This window comes from Myxine glutinosa, chromosome 3 (genome assembly GCF_964187855.1).
Source record: "Myxine glutinosa chromosome 3, kmMyxGlut1.1, whole genome shotgun sequence".
Classification (NCBI taxonomy): Eukaryota; Metazoa; Chordata; class Myxini; order Myxiniformes; family Myxinidae; genus Myxine; species Myxine glutinosa.
In genome coordinates, this window is record NC_136263.1 from 74876930 (window position 1) to 74895866 (window position 18937).

General features: G+C 50.2%; 1 protein-coding gene across 1 annotated transcript in view; it reads left to right on the forward strand.

The window, feature by feature from the left end:
• Window positions 1-12672: 12672 nt before the first annotated feature.
• Window positions 12673-18937, forward strand: part of LOC144891205 (5'-AMP-activated protein kinase catalytic subunit alpha-1-like) — a 114781-nt gene continuing 108516 nt past the window's right edge. The window contains exons 1-3 of the mRNA XM_078773579.1: window positions 12673-12985; window positions 18268-18338; window positions 18496-18552. Coding sequence (XP_078629705.1) covers window positions 12925-12985; window positions 18268-18338; window positions 18496-18552 — 189 coding nt within the window. The 5' untranslated portion in view covers window positions 12673-12924. The remainder of the gene's footprint in view (window positions 12986-18267; window positions 18339-18495; window positions 18553-18937) is intronic.

The following is an 18937-nucleotide window of genomic DNA, read 5'->3' on the forward strand; positions in this document are numbered from 1 at the left end:
AGTCTCCTCTCCCCCTTCCAGTCTCCTATCCCCCCCCCCCCAGTCTCCTCCGCCCCCAGTCTCCTGTACCCCCCCCCCCCAGTCCCCTCTCCCCCCTCACTCCGGCAGTTGTTCCAATCGAGCAGGTACGGCAAAACTTAGAGGTAATTTAACTTTTCTCTTGCAGCAACACAGTGTGGTGACGTCACCGAACTCGCACCACAATGATGATCTTCAACAATATTATCCGATACTTCATCCGGATTCATTACAGCTGCTCTTGTATATGTCTGCTGAGCACACATTACCTTCCAATGTCTTTGTTGCTCAGCATCCTGTGCAAGTCTGTTAACGTTCATTGGCGTTCTCATTCTGTTCCCTCATTATTTTATTCATTTTGGAGATGCCATTCACAAAGGCGAGTGGCGACACATAAACGATGCTCCGCCCCTCTCCCCACATGTAGAGTACCTAATTGGAACTTTCTATTGTGACTACGTCGAAAGAATGAAACATTTCGACTCTATGAAGAATACAGCTCAAATGGAAAAGTCCCTGAGAAAAAAGTCTTATGGGCGCTGTATAAGAACAATACCTTGCACCTTTTTGTCCCGGGAAATCCAAAGTTACTCTTTTCGTTACAGCGTACAAAATTACATTTTTTTTCAAATAAACTTTTTCAAATAAACAAGATTTCAAATAAACTTTTAAAAAGTGTACGTGCACATAGCTTATGAAATAAGAACGAAAAAATATCTCTCAGCAATTTCTCGTGTTTATTTATTTATTTTACATATGTGAATTACATGTCCATGCACACGTGAAATGGAGTTTGTTTATTAATTCTTGATGTGAACACGATTCAGCCTTGAAAACTTGCGTGAAAAAAAAAAAGATCGATGGAATGAATGGGGTGTTTAAACAGGATTACCTTTACATCCGTATAATAATGATGAATGAAATTTGAATGAATAAATATCTGTTGGCAATTTCCCGTCTGTGGCGATATGTGAACGAAGCTTTGCCCCTCTCTGTTGACTTTTTTGTGACGACTGTCATCAAATGGAAAAGTCCACCGCAATTGGCTGTTATTTTAGGCGGTGTACGATCTACCGTGCCGCGAATTGATATACCGTGCTGCGTGTCTCAGCTATTTCCCATGTGTGCGTGAATTTTCTCAATTATTGCTGAAACCGAGTCTAAAACCATCGATAAAAATGAAATCAGATGGTGAGTTAGAGTGGAGATAAAGGCGTGAGAGAGTCTCAATGGCCTTTATGTTACAGGCTTTTGAAAATGCATTTTGTTCTGTAAACAGAAACTTTCATCGAATTTTATTCCCGGTTTTTTTCAACCGAGTCTAAAACCATGTTAGCGACTGTGAAAAATGAAATGAGATATCGAATTAGAGTTGAAATAAAATTGTGACAGAGAGCAAGACACTGCTGGCCTCACAAAAGAGGCCTCAAAGTTATGCGAGTCAACAAAATGGTGGATATTTGTTTTTGAAGCTCCTTCCAGAATGGGGAGAGCTACTCCCTCAACGGAGGAGGCCACGCCCCCGGACAGACTCGTCACAGACAGAATCACCTACGGAGAATATATATAGATAATAATATGAATGCTTAGAATGAAATACACCTCTTTATATCAACTTAATTTACTTCAAGAAGGAATTTGATCATGTTGATAGAGCAAGCCTGTGGAAGATACTGAGATCTTATGGAATTCCACAGACTACGATCACTCGAAGAAGCAAATTCTATGAACACTTTGAATGTATTGTTGTCATGAAGACCTCCTTGTCAGCGTGGTTCCCGGGAGAGTCTGGAGTTTGCCATGGTTGTATTATATCACCTATCCTCTTTCTGATTACTTTCTACTGGATCACGAGGAACACCACATCAGATAGACCTTTTCAGATAGACCATCAGACATCAGATAGACCATCAGATAGACCATCAGATAGTTATCAAGTATCACCGATGGTACAAGAGGATGTGACGGCTCTCGTACAAGGCATTCATTGAACACTTTACACCCAACTTGAAGATGTGGACTTTGCTGACGATTTCGCTGTTTTGTCATCAAGGAACACAGCTTTTCAAGGAAAAACTGAAAGGCTAGCTAGCTTTGCCAAGAGAACAGGTCTTAATATCAACACCACCAAGACCAAGGAGATGAACATAAACACAGTACTGTTACGGATTCGTCACTTCCGTCTTTGTGGGTCCACTGCTTTGAGGTGTCGAGCAGACGTTGGTGAACGTTGGTCACGAGTGAAAATTGGTTTTCCCGGGAAAGGGCTTCCTGTGGCGGTGTCGCTGTGGCAGATAAACCTGTGTGACGGGTTTTGATGTTGGTTCAGAAAGTGAATCATTGTTGGAGAGCAGGTACGCCTCCATTATGGGCCCATCCGCCATTTCACCTTGCGCCACCCATTTCACCTCACGCCAGCCGTTAGCCTGGTTCGCGTGTGTGTCGTGGATTTCGCCTGGGAATTCGCGGTTCTCCGCTTGGGAGCCGCTGCTCGTTCATATCAGCGTCGTTGTCGGGTGAACTGAAGGTGTGAATTCCCAGTCGCCTTTTGGGTGAACTTTTGCCTGACCGACGTCGGCCTGACACCTCACCCAGTGGCTCTTCGGCAGCGTCGACTGTCAGCCGCCCTGGATTCAGGTCTCAGTACGACCTGTTTTCTTGTGATCACCGGAGCGTGGATCGACTTTGGGCCTGGTGCCGTGACAGTGACTTTGGGGGTGTTACATTTCGCTCACGTGGAGTACCGTGAGTTATTGAGTTAAGAAACTGGTGGTACCATCAGAGGAATTATATGGTGTTTGTTGTGCAATTGAGATTTTATTGTACTTGTGCAAGTTGTTATTATTGTGTGATATTAATACAATACTTGGCTTTTGGTATCAACTGATTGGTGTGGTTTCACCATTGGTCATTGGCACACATAATAGCACATCTTTCTGCCGTGACTCCTTTCGGGGCTTGGAGGTACACCGTGACCGGGGTTTGGGGAGGAGCACGTAACAGAAATTGGCGGCGCGGCCGGGATTGAATACCCCAACATTCCCAAAATTCCCAAATTTAGAATTTTCAAACATTCCAGGAAAATTTGGAATTTTTTGTGTGAAGGTTAACAGGTGCTAACTAATAGTCACCATGGTGTTTGACGTAGAAAAGTTTGCGACGTCCCCCAACGAGGCACAGTTCCAGGCGTTAAAAAGATCGGAACTCATGATATTGGCCAAATATTGTAACTTGGAGGTCCGAGTTAGTATGAAGAAAGCCGAGATTCAGACATTGTTGGTAGAATCTCTAGTGGGACAAGGAACATGGGAAGAGGTAGCCTTGGATTGGTTACCAAAGGAAATGTGGAGCTCAGGAAAATGGAGATGCAACTGCAGAGCCAGGAAAGGTTAAAAGAGTTGGAATGGAAAGCAGAAAAGGAAAGAGCTGAGGAAAGAGCAGAGGAAAGGAGAGCCGAAATGGAGCTAAAGGAACGGGACATGGAGTATCAGAGGGAACTTAAACTCAAGGAGCTTGAATTACTCGGGGAACGGAGAGAAGTAGTATCCATGCCGGCTAGTTCGACAACCAGTCAGAACTCTTGGGATGTTGGTAGGCATGTGAGGCTTGTTCCACCCTTCAATGAAAAGGAGGTAGCCAAGTTCTTTTTACACTTTGAGAAGGTGGCTCAAATGCTAAAATGGCCTGTGGGGTCCTGGACTATGTTAGTACAAAGTGGTCTGTTGCGTAAAGCTCAAGATATCTATTTCGGTTTTACCGATTGACCAATGTGTAGATTATGAGGTAGTGAAGAAAGCCATTCTCAAAGCCTATGAATTGGTCCCTGAAGCTTACTGACAAAAATTCAGGAATGCCAGGAAGAGGGAGGGTGAGACCCATGTGGAGTTTGCCAGAATGAAGGAAACTATGTTTGATAGGTGGTGTGACTCGAAGGAGATTGGGAAAGACTTCAACCTTTTACGACAATTGATCTTGGTGGAGGAATTCAAACAGTGTGTCCACGTGGACATTAAAGTGCATCTGGATGAAAAAAGGTACCTGAGTTGTATGATGCAGCAACAGTGGCAGGCAGCTGACTATGCCTTGACACACCGGATGGGGTTCCACAAACCCAACTTCCCGCCTAGAGTTAGCCAGGGGAGTTACGGTAAATCAGGATCGGAAAACAAATTTTCATGGAGGCGGCGTAGAGAGGACTATGGGGACAAATCTGATACCGCAACTTTTAGGGATCAGAAGACTGCAGTTGCAAGGCAGACCTATCTTCCGGGGGGCCTGAGGCAGACCACAAGTTTTTCCTCCGGGCCTACTTGCACTTTTTGTAAGAAACCTGGGCATTTGATGTCCCAATGTTATGCCCTGAAAAGGAAAAATCAGGAGCGGTGTTGGACTAGTGCAACTCCGAATGCGTTGGCCAATGCGAGAAATCATCCTTGGAGGACAGTGCCTTGTGAAGGTTCCCGTGCCAAAGTTACGGCATCACAGAATGACCTTGTCCAAGAGGGTTACAAACCTTATATTTCCGAGGGGTTTGTGTCACTGGATGGGGACTTAACGAACCAGAGACCTGATAGGGTATTGAGGGACACAGGAGCACATCAATCTTTGATGCTTGAGGGCATTTTGCCATTGTCGGAGAAGACGGCAATGGAGGTTAGTGTTCTCTTACAGGGGGTTGGTGGCTATGTTAAAGCTCCTCTTCACGTCATCCATTTAAAGTCTGAGTTGGTGTCAGGACCGGTCACTGTGGGGTTTCAAGCCACTCTTCCTGCAGAGGGAATTTCTCATTATCGGGAATGATTTGGCCGGCGGTCGAGTTCTGGTAATCCGATGTTTGTTGAAAAGCCCGGTATGGAAAATAACACAACACAGTTAAAGCAGGAGATTCTGGGTATCTTTCCATCCTGTGTGGTGACTCGTGCTATGGGTAGGAAGTGCTCTGAAGAGAAGGAGAAGGAAGGTGATGTGGATTTGGGTTCCTTAGAGATATTGGAGGAAAAGTCTGGAAGAGATAACAGGAAAGGGAGTGGCATCAAGGAACCTAAGGAAAAGGTGGCATCTGGACCAAAAGAGAAAATGAAGTGTCCGTCGGAGACATCTGGGAACGAGGCTGAACAAACGGTTCTTGTCTGAAAGAGACTTGTTGAAGAACAACACAGAGATTCGGAGCTCCGGAGTTTGATTGGTAAAGCCATTACGGAGGAAGAGGCTATGAAGATACCTGTTGGTTACTTCATGAAAGGGTAAATACTCATGAGAAAATGGAGACAGGAGGCCGGAGACCGGAGGTGCCAGCAAATGATGAGTGGAAAGTTCATTACCAAATTGTGGTGCCACCGCCGTACCGGAAAGAGATATTGAGTTTGGCACATGAGACACCTTTGGCCGGACACCTTGAAGTGAACAAGACATGTGACAGAATTTTGGTACATTTTTTCTGGCCAGGATTGCGACGTGATGTGGCGGAGTTCTGTAAATCTTGCCATTCTTGCCAGCTGGTGAGAAAACCTAATCAGAAAGTCCCCTCTGCACCATTAAAACCAATTCCAGCTTTTGAAGAGCCATTCAGCCGTGTCATTATTGACTGTGTAGGCCCTTTACCTAAAACTAAGGCTGGACATCAGTATTTGCTGACCATCATGTGCGCTTCCATGAGGTTCCCAGAAGCAGTGCCTCTTCGAAAAATTACTGCGGCAGTTATTGCGAAGGCCTTGATTAAGTTTTCACTTTGGTTGGCCTACCTAAGGTCATCCAGTCTGATCAGGGTTCCAATTTCATGTCAACGCTTTTTCAGCAAGTGGTACACCTGTTGGGAGTGGAGCAAGTAAGATCAAGTACCTACCATCACGAGAGCCAAGGGGGCATTGGAAAGGCTTCACCAGACATTGAAGAATATGATCAGAACGTACTGTTTTGAATGTGACAAGGATTGGGATGAGGGAATACCCTTGTTGTTGTTTACTACGAGGGAATCCTTTCAGGAGTCATTGGGATTCCGTCCTTTTGTACTTGTGTTTGGACACGCAGTTCGAGGACCATTGAAATTGATGAAAGAACAGTGGCTACAGGAGGGGCGCAGTCAACAGTGGTAGAGTATGTGTCATCGGTTAGGCACAGATTGGCAAAGGCTTGTGAAGTTGCGAGAGGAAACTCGAAAGTGACACAGGATAAAATGAAAGTGAGACATGACAAGAAATCTCAGATAACAAATTTCAGTCCTGAGGACCGGGTGTTAGTGTTGCTTCCTGTTCCAGGTCAGCCACTACAGGCTAGGTATTTTGGTCCCTATACAATCGAAAGGTGACATACGTGGTGACCACTCCCGAACGATGGAAAAAGCAGCAGCTGTGTCATGTCAACCGACTGAATAAATATTATGAGAGGATGCCTGTGAAAAAAATGGTTCCTGTCTCACCTGTCGTGCCTGTAGTCGGGGTGCAAGAGAATCCAGAGTTAAAAGTCTTCACCGATCACAACCCCTTAACCGTCATTCAAAAAATGAAAAATAAAAATCAGAGGTTGATGAGATGGAGTTTGTCTTTGCAGGAGTTCAACTTGGAAATTGAGCATGTAAAGGGCAGGGACAATGTCGTTCCTGATGCTTTATCCAGAGTGAATTAACTTTGAAAATTCCTGTAGGTTGTTTGGAAGTTTTGTTGCTTTCTTCTGGGGTATATTAACTATTGCTGCTCACGTGAGTTGATCATTTGGGTGTGAGTTTTACTTTTGTTTGTTAAAGAGGGTTTTTGCATGAAAATAAATTTTTCACGATGTTCAAACTTTCTTTCTGTAGGGTGGGGAGTGTTACGGATTCGTCACTTCCTTCTTTGTGGTTTTCCCCCACTGGAAGCATTTTTAGTTTCATATACTATGATTGTTATAGTTTGAGTGAAATGGAGATAACTGTCTTCAAAAGTAAAAATTAGTGTTTCAAAAGAAAAACGAAATGGATCGGGAGAAACTGGAAGAAGAAGATGAGGAGGCTGAAGCGGATCAAGTGAGATCGGGAAGAGAAAGGCCGTTCTGCTTTGAGGTGTCGAGCGGACGTTGGTGAACGTTGGTCACGAGCGAAAATTGGTTTTCCCGGGAAAGGGATTCCTGTGACAGTGTCGCTGTGGCAGATAAACCTGCGTGATGGGTTTTGATGTTGGTTCCGAAAGTGATTCATTCTTGGAGAGCGGGTACGCCTCCATTACGGGCCCGTCTGCCATTTCATCTCACACCAGCCTTTTCATCTCGCGCCAGCCTTTAGCCTGATTCGCGTCTGTGTCGTGGATTTCGCCTGGGAAAAGTTCTCCGCTTGGGAGCCGCTGCTCGTTCATATCAGCGTCGTTGTCTGGTGAACTGAAGGTGTGAATTCCCAGTCGCCTTTTGGGTGAACTTTTGCCTGACCGACGTTGGCCTGACACCTCACCAAGCGGCTCTTTGGCAGCGTCGACTGTCAGCCGTCCTGGGTTCAGGTCTCAGTACGACCTGTTTTCTTGTGATCACTGGAGCGTGGATCGACTTTGGGCCTGGTGCCATGACAGTGACTTTGGGGGTGTTACGTTTTGCTCACGTGGAGTACCGTGAGTTATTGAGTTATTGAGTTAAGAAACTGGTGGTACCATCATAGGAATTATATGGTGTTTGTTGTGCAATTGAGATTTTATTGTACTTGTGCAAGTTGTTATTATTGTGTGATATTAATACAATACTTGGTTTTTGGTATCAACTGATTGGTGTGGTTTCACCATTGGTCATTGGCACACATAATAGCACATCTTTCTGCCGTGACTCCTTTCGGGGCTCGGAGGTACACCGTGACCGGGGTTTGGGGAGGAGCACGTAACAGTACCTCGTGCATCCATTACTGTAGATGAGTTTGAGAAGCCCTTGGGACTGTAGATGAGTTTGCATACCGAGGCAGAGACTGTAGATGGGTTTACATACCATACCAGGGCAGAGACTGTAGATTAGTTTACATACCCAGGTAGAGACTGGAGATGAGTTTGCATACCGAGGCAGTCTAATCAGCAAAGACAATGCAGCCAAAAAAGATATCAAGGCAAGACTCTGCAAAGCTTGTAATGCATTCGTTCAATTCCATTCTATCTGGAAGTCAAAGCAGTACAGCCTGAAGACGTGTATGGAGATGTGTATGTGTATGGAGAAGCACCCTTCTTTGGTGAGTTTAGTAAAATGTGAAAAATGTTTGGTATGGTCATCTGAGGTTAGATGCAAATTTAAGGGTGAATTTTGAAATGTCATGGTGGATACTGACAGCGGTGTCACCATTATTGATCCAGGGGTGTTAGACCAAAGTGTTGGAGGCTGTGATAAAATTGATAGATTAGCAAGACACAGCCTTCAACTGGCTGTGGGGGCGACTGTGCCGATACTTGGGACGTGGGGTTATGGGGATGGAGTTGTGTAGTTGAGGGTCAACGTGGTCCTATGGGTGTCCGAGGTGTGTGGACCATGTCTTCTGGGTGGGTCTCCTGGTGGAGCATAGCTGTCGACTGGACCTTGGTGTGGTCAAGTGTGGGTGGGCACAGGGGGCTGCAGTTCTGTGAACTGGGGGATGAGGGCGGTGTAGGTGACGTGAGGGGAATGCCACGCACTGCGACTGTCTCCCCCATGGCCGAGGTTGTGTGAGTGAGTGTTGTTGGCAGCAGGTGCTCACCACATTGGCCAGCTGGGGCTAGTGCAGCTGTGTTCCTCACAGGGGGGCCGAAGGATGGATGGTTGGTCGCACCCTTATGGAAACTCATGGGCCATGTTGGCGTTTGGACTGCTCACCTTGTCCCGGTGACCCTTGCATGGTAGAGGTGCGGAGCTGTCGTAGCCACATGTAGTAGTTTAGAACAGTTCACCGTTGGATGCGGATCCACATACCTGCCAGTATAGTGGGGACAAAAGTAAAATTTGGTGAAAATTTGGTAGGCCCAATGGGATACATTTTGGGATTTTGAGGGTGGATGGCACTTTGGACCTGACCAACCGGAATACCTGCACATCAAGGTAGAGGTCAGGCCTTGATGTTTACCGTCCAAGGCTCCAGGATTTGGAGTGATGGCATGGCCGGTGAGGGGGATGGAATGGGTGCCACACAGTGTCTTGTGGGTGGCGTGTGTTTTTGTGTAGATGTGATATGTTTTTATGTGGTCGTGAGGTTGGAGATTATGGATGAGTGATGAGTGACTATTGGGTTTTTTTTGTGAAAATGTGATTTAAATGTGAATGGGATTTCACATGAAGCAGGCCATGGCAACTCTTGTAACACTTTTTGAACCATCTCTGGAAATGTGTTGAGAATTGAATGGCAGCGGGGGAGGAAATGTGTTTTGGGGATTTTGTGGGTGGGGAAGGTGTGTGTGTCCGCAGGTACAGATCAAGCTCTGGGGAGCGAAGCCTGCGGCCCCCCTCTGTGGCAATTACCCCTGGCAGCCAGTGGTATCTGGAAATTTGGAGCTCGTCGGTAGAGGGTCTGTTTGGGTGCCCTGAGGTGGCAGACTCCTGGCGACCCGTGTAGCTGCGCTGAAGCAGGAGGGCACAGAGCCTGGTGTGTGGAGAACCCACCGGTGGGGTAACGGCGGAAAGGGCTGTTTGACTGTCACGGGCCAAGAGGTGTGGGGGGGGGGGGGGGGGCAATGAATTTGTAAGTCAAGTGACTTGTTTTTGGGACTGCGGGCACCACAGCCTGAAGCGCCCCCACCCTCTTGATTGTGCGGTACCTCTCCGCTGCCTCGTAGAAATGAATGCACAAATGAATATGACATCGATGCCATGGTCCTGCAGGGGGGTGGAATAAGTGCTTGGTAATGATTTAGTCTCGTAATGATTTTTGGAATGTGTGTGAGTGGTTAAGGGTTTGTGTTGCATGAATGTGGGCGAAATCCACCGAGCTAAGTCACTCACATGTAACACCAGGACAGGGCCCGTGGAAATTTAGGGGTGCATTGGGATGGACCCACAAGTAAGGTTGCGTCTTGTGGCATCCACCGGGGGACGTGGTCTGTAGGAAGGGGTTTGTACAAATGTTATTCGAGTTTTTGAAAGTTTGAGTTTTTGCAAGTTAAGGTTAAGTTTGTGGTAAAGTTAGGTTTTTACGTGTTTTTGTTGGTTTCCTCCCACCACAGGAGTGACCAATGAAAATCATTGTAAATATTTGACTGCATGATTGTTAAGGGGATTAGCATGTTAAGGAGAACAGATAGGTAGCTCCGGCTCACTTCCCACAGCCCTCCTGATTTATTTCATAGGCTAATTAAGTGTGAGACAGGAAGTGTTAAGACTGGAATGGTAGCACCTGCAGTGAACCTTGCAGGGGCTGCAGTTCCAGGGAGGGCTGTGTTATGAATTAGGGGTAGAGGAATATCTAGATCCAGGTACATCTGCATAGGTAGGTGCTCGACTGTCGTGATAGGGACTCTACCTGTAATAAGTTCTGTGTAGCCCGAATGTCGGGTTAAGCTTTTATCTTTGTCCCTGTTACGAGGGGGCAGGGCATGCTATAATTAGCACAGGGATTATGGGTAAAATTCCATTGTGTGTCCTTCCCTCTGTGAGCATCCCAGTGTCCCTTATGGCAACGCACTCATATACATTAGATAGATCCATTAGTGCACACATTAATTAATTCCCCTCTGCCACAATAAGACTCACAGGAAGAACAGGCAGGGAGCCAGATCGGGGCACCGCCGATGGGGCCGCAGCCAGCCACATCACCAGCTGGCATAGCAACACACATTGTGCAAGGCAGGCTGAGGCCACGCCCACTTCACACATGATTGGTCAAAAAGGGTTGATGGGAAGATCACACCAGGGGGTATGAAGCTGGCCACTGATTGGTGGAAGGGAGGAAGGTGGAAGGAAGCGGCAGACTGATTGGCCACCGACGGATGGCATGGCATGACATGACATGGGGGGCGGGAAGCGCTCAGCCAATGAGAAGACACCAACGCGATGAGAAGATTTGGGAAGGTGAGAAGCGAGGCACTGGTTGGAGAAAAAGTGCCAGTGACGTCAGAAGAGGGCGAGTAGAACTCTCGCTCGCCGGCATTTTGTGTCTTCTTCTTCTCTTGGCCCTCTCGTTCCTGGTTCCTTCCTGCCCGAAGCTCTTCCCTTTGCCCTCTTGCGTTGGACTGTTCCTTTGCGCTTACCCTTCTCGTTTTGGCTTCCTCCCCGTTTGGACCTCCCTTCTGCCCTTGCTTCTCGTTCCCATTTGGACTTTCGCGTGGTGGACGTTGGAGAGACGGTGGGGCGCCGACGATCATCCTCTCTTGGTGCGAGCGTACGAGCGAGGCTTGGTGCTGCGAGCAAATGGGAACCTCGCGTGCGACCGACGAGAGGGCGAGCGAGGTGTGCCGCTGAGCAGAAGAGACCGGGGAGCAGGTGGCTCAGGGCCGAGCAATGAGTGAACGAGGCGGACGGAGGCCTGCTTCGCACCAACATCGGAGCCGGATGGAGCCTGACCGACATCACACATCCAGACAGATAAGACGCACCACAGAACACAACACGACGATTCTTTTATTTAATTCTTTCCCCAGTGCTGTTGTTGAAGTGAGGTGTGCGGGATCCCAATTTAGGATTTAGTTTCTTCCGTCGTGTCCATTGTTCTCAGGTTCTGCATAATAAATCGTTTATTTTTGTACATTTTACCCCCGTGTTCGTTTGAGTTCATTCCCTGCAGGATCGGAGCTGCCGGTGAGATCGCGTCAGGTAAGAGCTCGCCGCTTCTTCCTCTTCCTTCTTCCACCCGTGCTTGTTAGTCAAATCCGCAATTGATCGTCGCCTCGGAGATGAAGCCCGTTTGGCTATCTGTGATCCCACGGTATTAACAGAGGGCATTCACGTGACGATACTTGCAATGAAATGACCATCATCACAATTCCTTTCTCAGAGAGACTTGAATAACTAGTTTTTGATGATAAATGTACATATTGAGATTGAAATGCAATTCTATTTACTTCAAGGACCTCTAAATTTTACCACAAATACCAAGAAAGACATGATTTGTCTTTGAGGTTTGACAAGAATTAATTAATTCAAAATAGAATTAATTTCTATAGGAGTTTGTGCCTTTCCATAGAAGCCATTCTTTAGGGTGCTATTGAAACAGGTCTATAGGATTCTAAAGAATGATCCTATAGGATTCTATAGAAACCGCTCTATAAGATTGTATAGAAAGTACTCTTCAGGATTCTATAGAAAACATGTTCTTTAGGAACGTTGTTCTATAGAAACGGTCCTAGAGTTATATAGAAACTCTTTTGGACTGCTCTATTCTATAGGATGTGTATAAGACTTCTATAGAAACATTTTAATGGAATCTGTAGAACATTTTTTGCAGGGACGATATGAGCAAAAGTGGTCAGCAAGTGATGAGAAGAAGAGAATCTGCTGCTGTAAACAGAATCCTCTTATCAGCTCTTTGCGTTTCACTTTCATTTGTTTTTGTGTAATCAAAAATGAGACTCCAACACACTGTAAATCAAATGTACTCAGCAAACCGCATCTGAGTTGTGTGTTCGCCAAATGTCGTGTTATTGGAAGAATTCTCATCAGTTGTTTGCCGAAACTTAAGTTTACTCGATACCAATTGCGATTCGTACACACACTACCCAGATAACCCCGTGCCGTTCCTGCCTCGTTTGGACAATTTGTATACTGGTCTCAACCGTTCCCAGTTAATTTTATGCTTATTTAATCGATGAAATTATTAGTGGTGCGGTCCTGCCCAAATGTTTATAATGGTGTTGGTGAAACAACTATGTTGAGTGTCACGTGTTGACGACTTGCCATCACACAAAATGTGCATGTTCATCATGTCATTTAAAGGTGTTTGACTTTGGATGGGTTTCTTATGCCATATTAACTTGTGCTCCACTATCTTGATTCCCTTCAGTAAAGTTGATCTACATGCCGACAAAAGACCAATACGTGCACCGAGTGGTTGTCGTTTTGGAGTATGTGAAAGCAGGTGAGGTTTCTGTCATTTTGCTGAAAATCCACTGTTTGTGTCGATCAAGTCCACTTTTCCTTGAGTAGCTAAATAATTTAGTAATTAGTAAACATGAATTATGATGTGGCGGGCACAAGGGGCAATAATTCCGTGCACCAGTGGGTGGCGCGAGCGTCCAGGCGGGGAGCGAAAGCACATGCCCCGCCTTTCGACCGATCGGCCACGCCCGGGGACTAGGCGTGGCCTCGGCACATATATGCGGGCTCTAAGCTCGAGCCCGCCCATTGCTGAAGTACGAGCTTTGAATAAAGACTTTGTTATACCAATGCGTTGTGGCCTACCTCTCTGGCAATCGAGTCGTGTGTGCGCAGCACCACACTGGTGACCCCGATTGGTTCAGCCGTTGCTGACCACCGAACGCGCCATGGCTACCAACACCGTTGCAGTCAAACTCCCCGAGTTTTGGGAAGGGCAAGCCGACGTTTGGTTTTTGCAAGCCGAAGCTCAATTCCAACTCCGAGGCATAACGGCGGACGAGACCCGGTACTACTACGTGGTCGCGGCCCTCGGGCCCGGCACTGCCGCCCGAGTCGTGTCCATCCTTCGGCACCCGCCGGGCGACAACAAATACGAGGCGCTCAAACATCTCATCATCACCACGTTCGGCTCACGGAGATCGAACGGGCCGACCGCCTCCTGGACCTTCCCGCCCTCGGTGACACGCGACCATCCGTCCGGATGGATTCCATGCTGTCCCTGCTTGGAGACCAGCCCCCGGATTTCTTATTCCGGGCGCTTTTCCTACGCCAGCTACCTGCACAGGTACGCCTCGCGCTGGCCGGTTCCAAAATAAAGGAACCCCGTGCCCTGGCTAGAGAGGCCGACAAGTATTTTGCGGCCTGCGACACGCGGTCGGTGTACGGTGCTGCCGTAGTGGATCCCGGCGCGGAGGCTCCAGCACTCCCGACTTCCCTCGTGGCCGCTGCTACGCCCCGTCCACTACCGCCGCCGCCACCACCACCGCCGCCGGCACGGCCGCCGCGGCCGTTACTGCCGCAAACCTGGTGCTACTACCATGCCAGGTTCGGCCGCCAGGCTAAAACGTGTCGCCCGCCGTGCTCTTTTGACGGGTTGGGAAACGACCGGCGCTCACTTGCGGCCATGAGCGTCGGCCATTCCGGCAACCTCCTTTTCATTCCGGCACCTTGTCCGGGCGCCGTTTTCTTTGCGACACAGGAGCGCAGGTAAGCGTCCTCCCCGCCTCCACGTCCGACAAGCAAACCACGGGCCGGGGCCCCGCTTTGCTTGCCGCCAACGGTACACCCATCCGCACATACGGGAAGCGTTGCCTCTCACTGCGGTTCGGAGGGCAGCGCTTTCAATGGTCGTTCGTGACCGCCAGCGTGCCAATGGCACTGCTCGGTGCGGACTTCCGATGCGCGAATGGGCTGTTGGTCGACGTGAAGCGCAGATGGCTCGTCCAGGCCGAAACCTTCAGCTCGCTCGCTTGTTCGCTGAGCGGCTCGTTGAGCGGCTCACTGAGCGGCTCACCGAGTGGCTTGCCAAGCGGCTTGCTGGAAGGTTCCGTCCCGGCGAGTTTAGTTTGCACGCTTCTGGCAGCGGACGACTTTACCCGCCTCCTTGCCAGTTTCCCGGCCCTCACGCGGCCCGACTTCTCAGCGGTGGCCGTTAAACACGGGGTGGAGCACCATATCCCCACGGTCGGGCTGCCGGTCTATGCCCGGGCACGCCGACTCGAGCCCACGAAGCTCGTGGTGGCGAAAGCGGAGTTCGCCACGCTGGGGCGGCTGGGGATCGTACGGCGCTCCAACAGTGCTTGGGCTTCTCCTCTGCACATTGTGCCGAAGCCCGGCGGAGGATGGCGGCCGTGCGGGGACTACCGCCGGCTCAATGAGGCCACCACCCCCGACCGCTACCCGGTCCCGCATATCCAGGACTTTTCCGCCCGGTTGGCAAACACGACCGTGTTTTCCAAGGTGGACCTCATCCGGGGCTACCACCAGGTCCCCGTCCAACCGGACGATGTCCCGAAGACGGCCGTCATCACCCCTTTCTGCCTCTTCGAGTTCCTGAGAATGCCTTTCGGGTTGAAGAATGCGGCCCAGGCGTTCCAACGGCTTATGGACAGCGTCTTGCGCGACTTACCTTTCCTCTTTGTCTACCAGGACGACATCCTAGTCTCGAGCACGTCCCGGGAGGAGCACCTGCTCCACCTCCGCATGCTTTTCGAATGCCTGGGCCAGCATGGCCTAATCATCAACCCCGCCAAGTGCCGTTTCGGAGTCGCCACCATCGACCTCTTGGGGCACCGCATCACCAGGCACGGGGCCGTCCCTTTACCGGCCAAGGTGGAGGCGGTCAGGGATTTCCCGCGGCCCCACACGATCAAGGGACTCCAGGAGTTCCTGGGCATGGTAAATCTTTACCACCGCTTCATGCCCCACGTCGCCCAGCTCCTCCGCCCCTTGCACGAGGCCCTCCGGGGCAAGCCGGGCAAAGGGGACATCGCCTGGTCGGAGCCGATGGCCGCGGCGTTTGCGGGCGCAAAGCTGGCCCTGGCCGACGCCACCATGCTGGCGCACCCGGCGCCTGATGCACCGATCGCCCTCACCACCGACGCGTCGGACTACGCGGTGGGCGCGGTGCACGAGCAGTGGGTGCGTGGTGCTTGGCAACCGCTGGCGTTTTTTAGCCGGCAGCTCCGCCCGCACGAACGCCGCTACAGCACCTTCGACCGCGAGCTGCTCGGTCTCCACCTGGCGGTCCGACACTTCCGCCATCTGCTGGAGGGCCGCCCGTTCACGGCTTTCGTCGACCACAAGCCCCTTGTGTTCGCGATGGCCATGGTCGCCGAGCCATGGTCGGCACGGCAGCAGCGTCACCTCTCTGCCGTGTCCGAGTACACGACGGACATCCGTCACGTGGCGGGTAAAGACAACCCGGTGGCGGATTGCCTTTCCCGGTCCGTCGTGCACGCGGTCCACCTCGGGGTCGACTATACCCGGAGGGCGGAGGACCAGACCGCCGACCCCGGCGTCCAGGCCTTGCGGACCGCCGTCACGGGCCTCCGCGTCACCGCGGTGCCGTTCGACGCCGCGGGTGCAGCCCTCCTTTGCGACGTCTCCCTCGGCCGGCCTCGCCCCATCGTGCCCGCTGGCTGGCGGCGCCCAGTTTTCGACGCCATCCACGGCCTGTCCCACCCGGGCACGAAAGCATCCCAGAAGCTCGTGGCGGCGAGGTACGTCTGGCATGGCCTCCGGAAGGACGTCCGCGACTGGGCCAGGATGTGCCTAGCGTGCCAGCGCGCAAAGGTCCACCGCCACACCCAGGCCCCGTTGGACACCCGTTTGCGGTGCCCGAGCGTTGGTTCGACCACGTGCACGTCGACCCTGGTGGGACCTCTGCCCCCACGCGGGGGTTCACCCACCTCCTCACTATGGTGGACCGCACCACACGGTGGCCGGAGGCCGCCCCATTGGCGGCGACGTCTGCGGCTGATGTGGCGCAAGCCTTCATCGCCACTTGGGTTGCCCGGTTCGGTGCCCCCTCGGACATCTCGTCCGACCGCGGCCCCCAGTTCACCTCGGAGCTCTGGGCCGCGGTGGCGCAAGGGCTCGGGGTGAAACTACACCGCACCATGGCCTACCACCCCCAGGCCAATGGCCTGTGCAAGTGTTTTCATCGCTCAATGAAGGCCGCGCTCCGGGCCAGCCTCCGCGACGGTGGCTGGGTCGTCAGACTCCCCTAGGTCCTGCTGGGCCTCAGGACGGCGCCCAAGGACGACCTGCGCGCGTCCTCGGCGGAGCTGGTCTTCGGGCAACCACTGCGGGTACCGGGTGAATTTATCCCCGACTCCACGGCTCCTTGGTCCGCGGCGCAACAGCGCTCCGCCCTTCAGGAGACCGCCCGGAGGTTCGCCCCGGTGCCGACGGCACACCACGGTGGCCTGCCTTCCCACGTCGCCCCGGAGCTTCGCACGGCGAAGTACGTCTTCGACCGCTACGGCCCCCGTGCGACACTTCCGTGGGAATTCTGGGGGGGCGCGTGTGGCGGGCACAAGGGGCAATAATTCCGCGCACCAGTGGGTGGCGCGAGCGTCCAGGCGGGGAGCGAAAGCACATGCCCCGCCTTTCGACCGATCGGCCACGCCCAGAGATTAGGCGTGGCCTCGGCACATATATGCGGGCTCGAAGCTCGAGCCCGCCCAGTGCTGAAGTACGAGCTTTGAATAAAGGCTCTTTGTTACACCAATTCGTTGTGGCCTACCTCTCTGGCAATCGAGTCGTGTGTGCGCAGCACCACAATGTCCTGATTGTTGGACCATCTCTTTCAGTTCTGACAAATCTCAGTTTCACCCTGTCAATCTGGTGCGATTGTCACAAACAACCAACTGATCTCTTTTCCTGGTCAGACACAAGAAGTGGTTTCGTTTCTTGACTTTATAGGCTTCACCATCAGCCACGATGTGGATCACACATCAAAGCTGTCTTCCAAACTGAGCTGTAGATTCCATCACTCCAAATAATTCCTTAAACTCGTCGCCTTCACGGTGTCTGTGTTGGCCAATGGAGACCTCTTCAGAGCTTTATATTCCACAGGATCCAGGAGAATCGTTTGTGATTGTGCTTCCTCTCACATTGGTGGGGAGATGGCAGCATCAAAAGCTGATTTGGTTACTGTTATATAAGAGGGTCTCATATTATAATCATATCACGTGATGAGGCTCAAACACATCACTGTTCTTCACATGGCAGATGGGGTTGCTCATCTCATTTATACGGCCGGTTAAAACACACAGTGTCTTGGAAGAGACTGATAAGTCTCCCTCTCCTTCACTGCACAAGTTACTCCAGTCATCCCCTCCTGGTTCAACTCTCGCTCTTTTAAACTCTTAAATGAGTACCGTCCTGGCAGGTGTTGCACCACTATCTCATGTCACCCTCCATCCTTTCCTCAATTTTTTTTCCCCATGAATCCTCTTTCCATTCTCCCTTCACTTCCAGTGTCCTGTGTTTACTTCCCCCCTCTCTCTCTCTTTCCCTCCCTTCCTTTTTCCTGTTCTTTCTTTCCCCTATTTGTGTCCAATTGTGGCCCTCGACCACCTTTGCTCTTCCATGACCTATGATTTTGCAAGCAAATTTTTATCTTCATCATTTTGTGTTGATTTTAACAATTAAACATTGAAAAACAAAACAACTTTTGCTCTACACGTTTCACAAAAATGAAAAATCTAAGTTGCTGTCTGATGTGTGCTGTATGTTGCTGTCTGATGTGTGCAGGTACACTTGCTTCCCAACTTCGGTTTCTGTGTAAGCTTCCAGAAAGAGAGTTGTTGTTTCCCATGAAGCAGGTGAGCTGAAGTTGGTTTCAGCCTCAGTGTGATGTTTATAACGTGGTTTGAAATATGACAGAAAGAATTGCACTCAAAATTTTAAACTCAACAACCACAATCTGTGTCCATGTTTGAATATTTCATCTGTAAATGATGTGTACCGATCTCCCCCAAGAAGGCTGATGCGTATGAGTACTTGCACTCCCGGAACATTGTGCACAGGAATATAAAGGTAACCAACTACACCAGTACAGACCGTGATACGTTCTGCATAACACTGCAATGAAAACAATATATATATAATTTTTTGAATGCAGGTTCGAGGCTCGTGAAAGAGCTAACATTTATCACAATTAAAAAAATCAGACACACAAAACATATAATAAGGATAGCGGTAGACTTGGTGGGGAGAGAAGGGGAAGCACAAACACAACATTTGAGAGCAGGCACATCGGTAGATCTGTGAGAGGGAGAGGGCTTCGGGGGAGGAGGCGTGGGAAGGGGGGGGGGGGGGGGTGGGAGAAGTATAAAACAAGGACACTGCAAGGACTTCCAGGAAAGAAGTTGGTATTTCAAAAAAGTGGATCTGGGATGAAATTAGCGGGGAAGAAAAGATC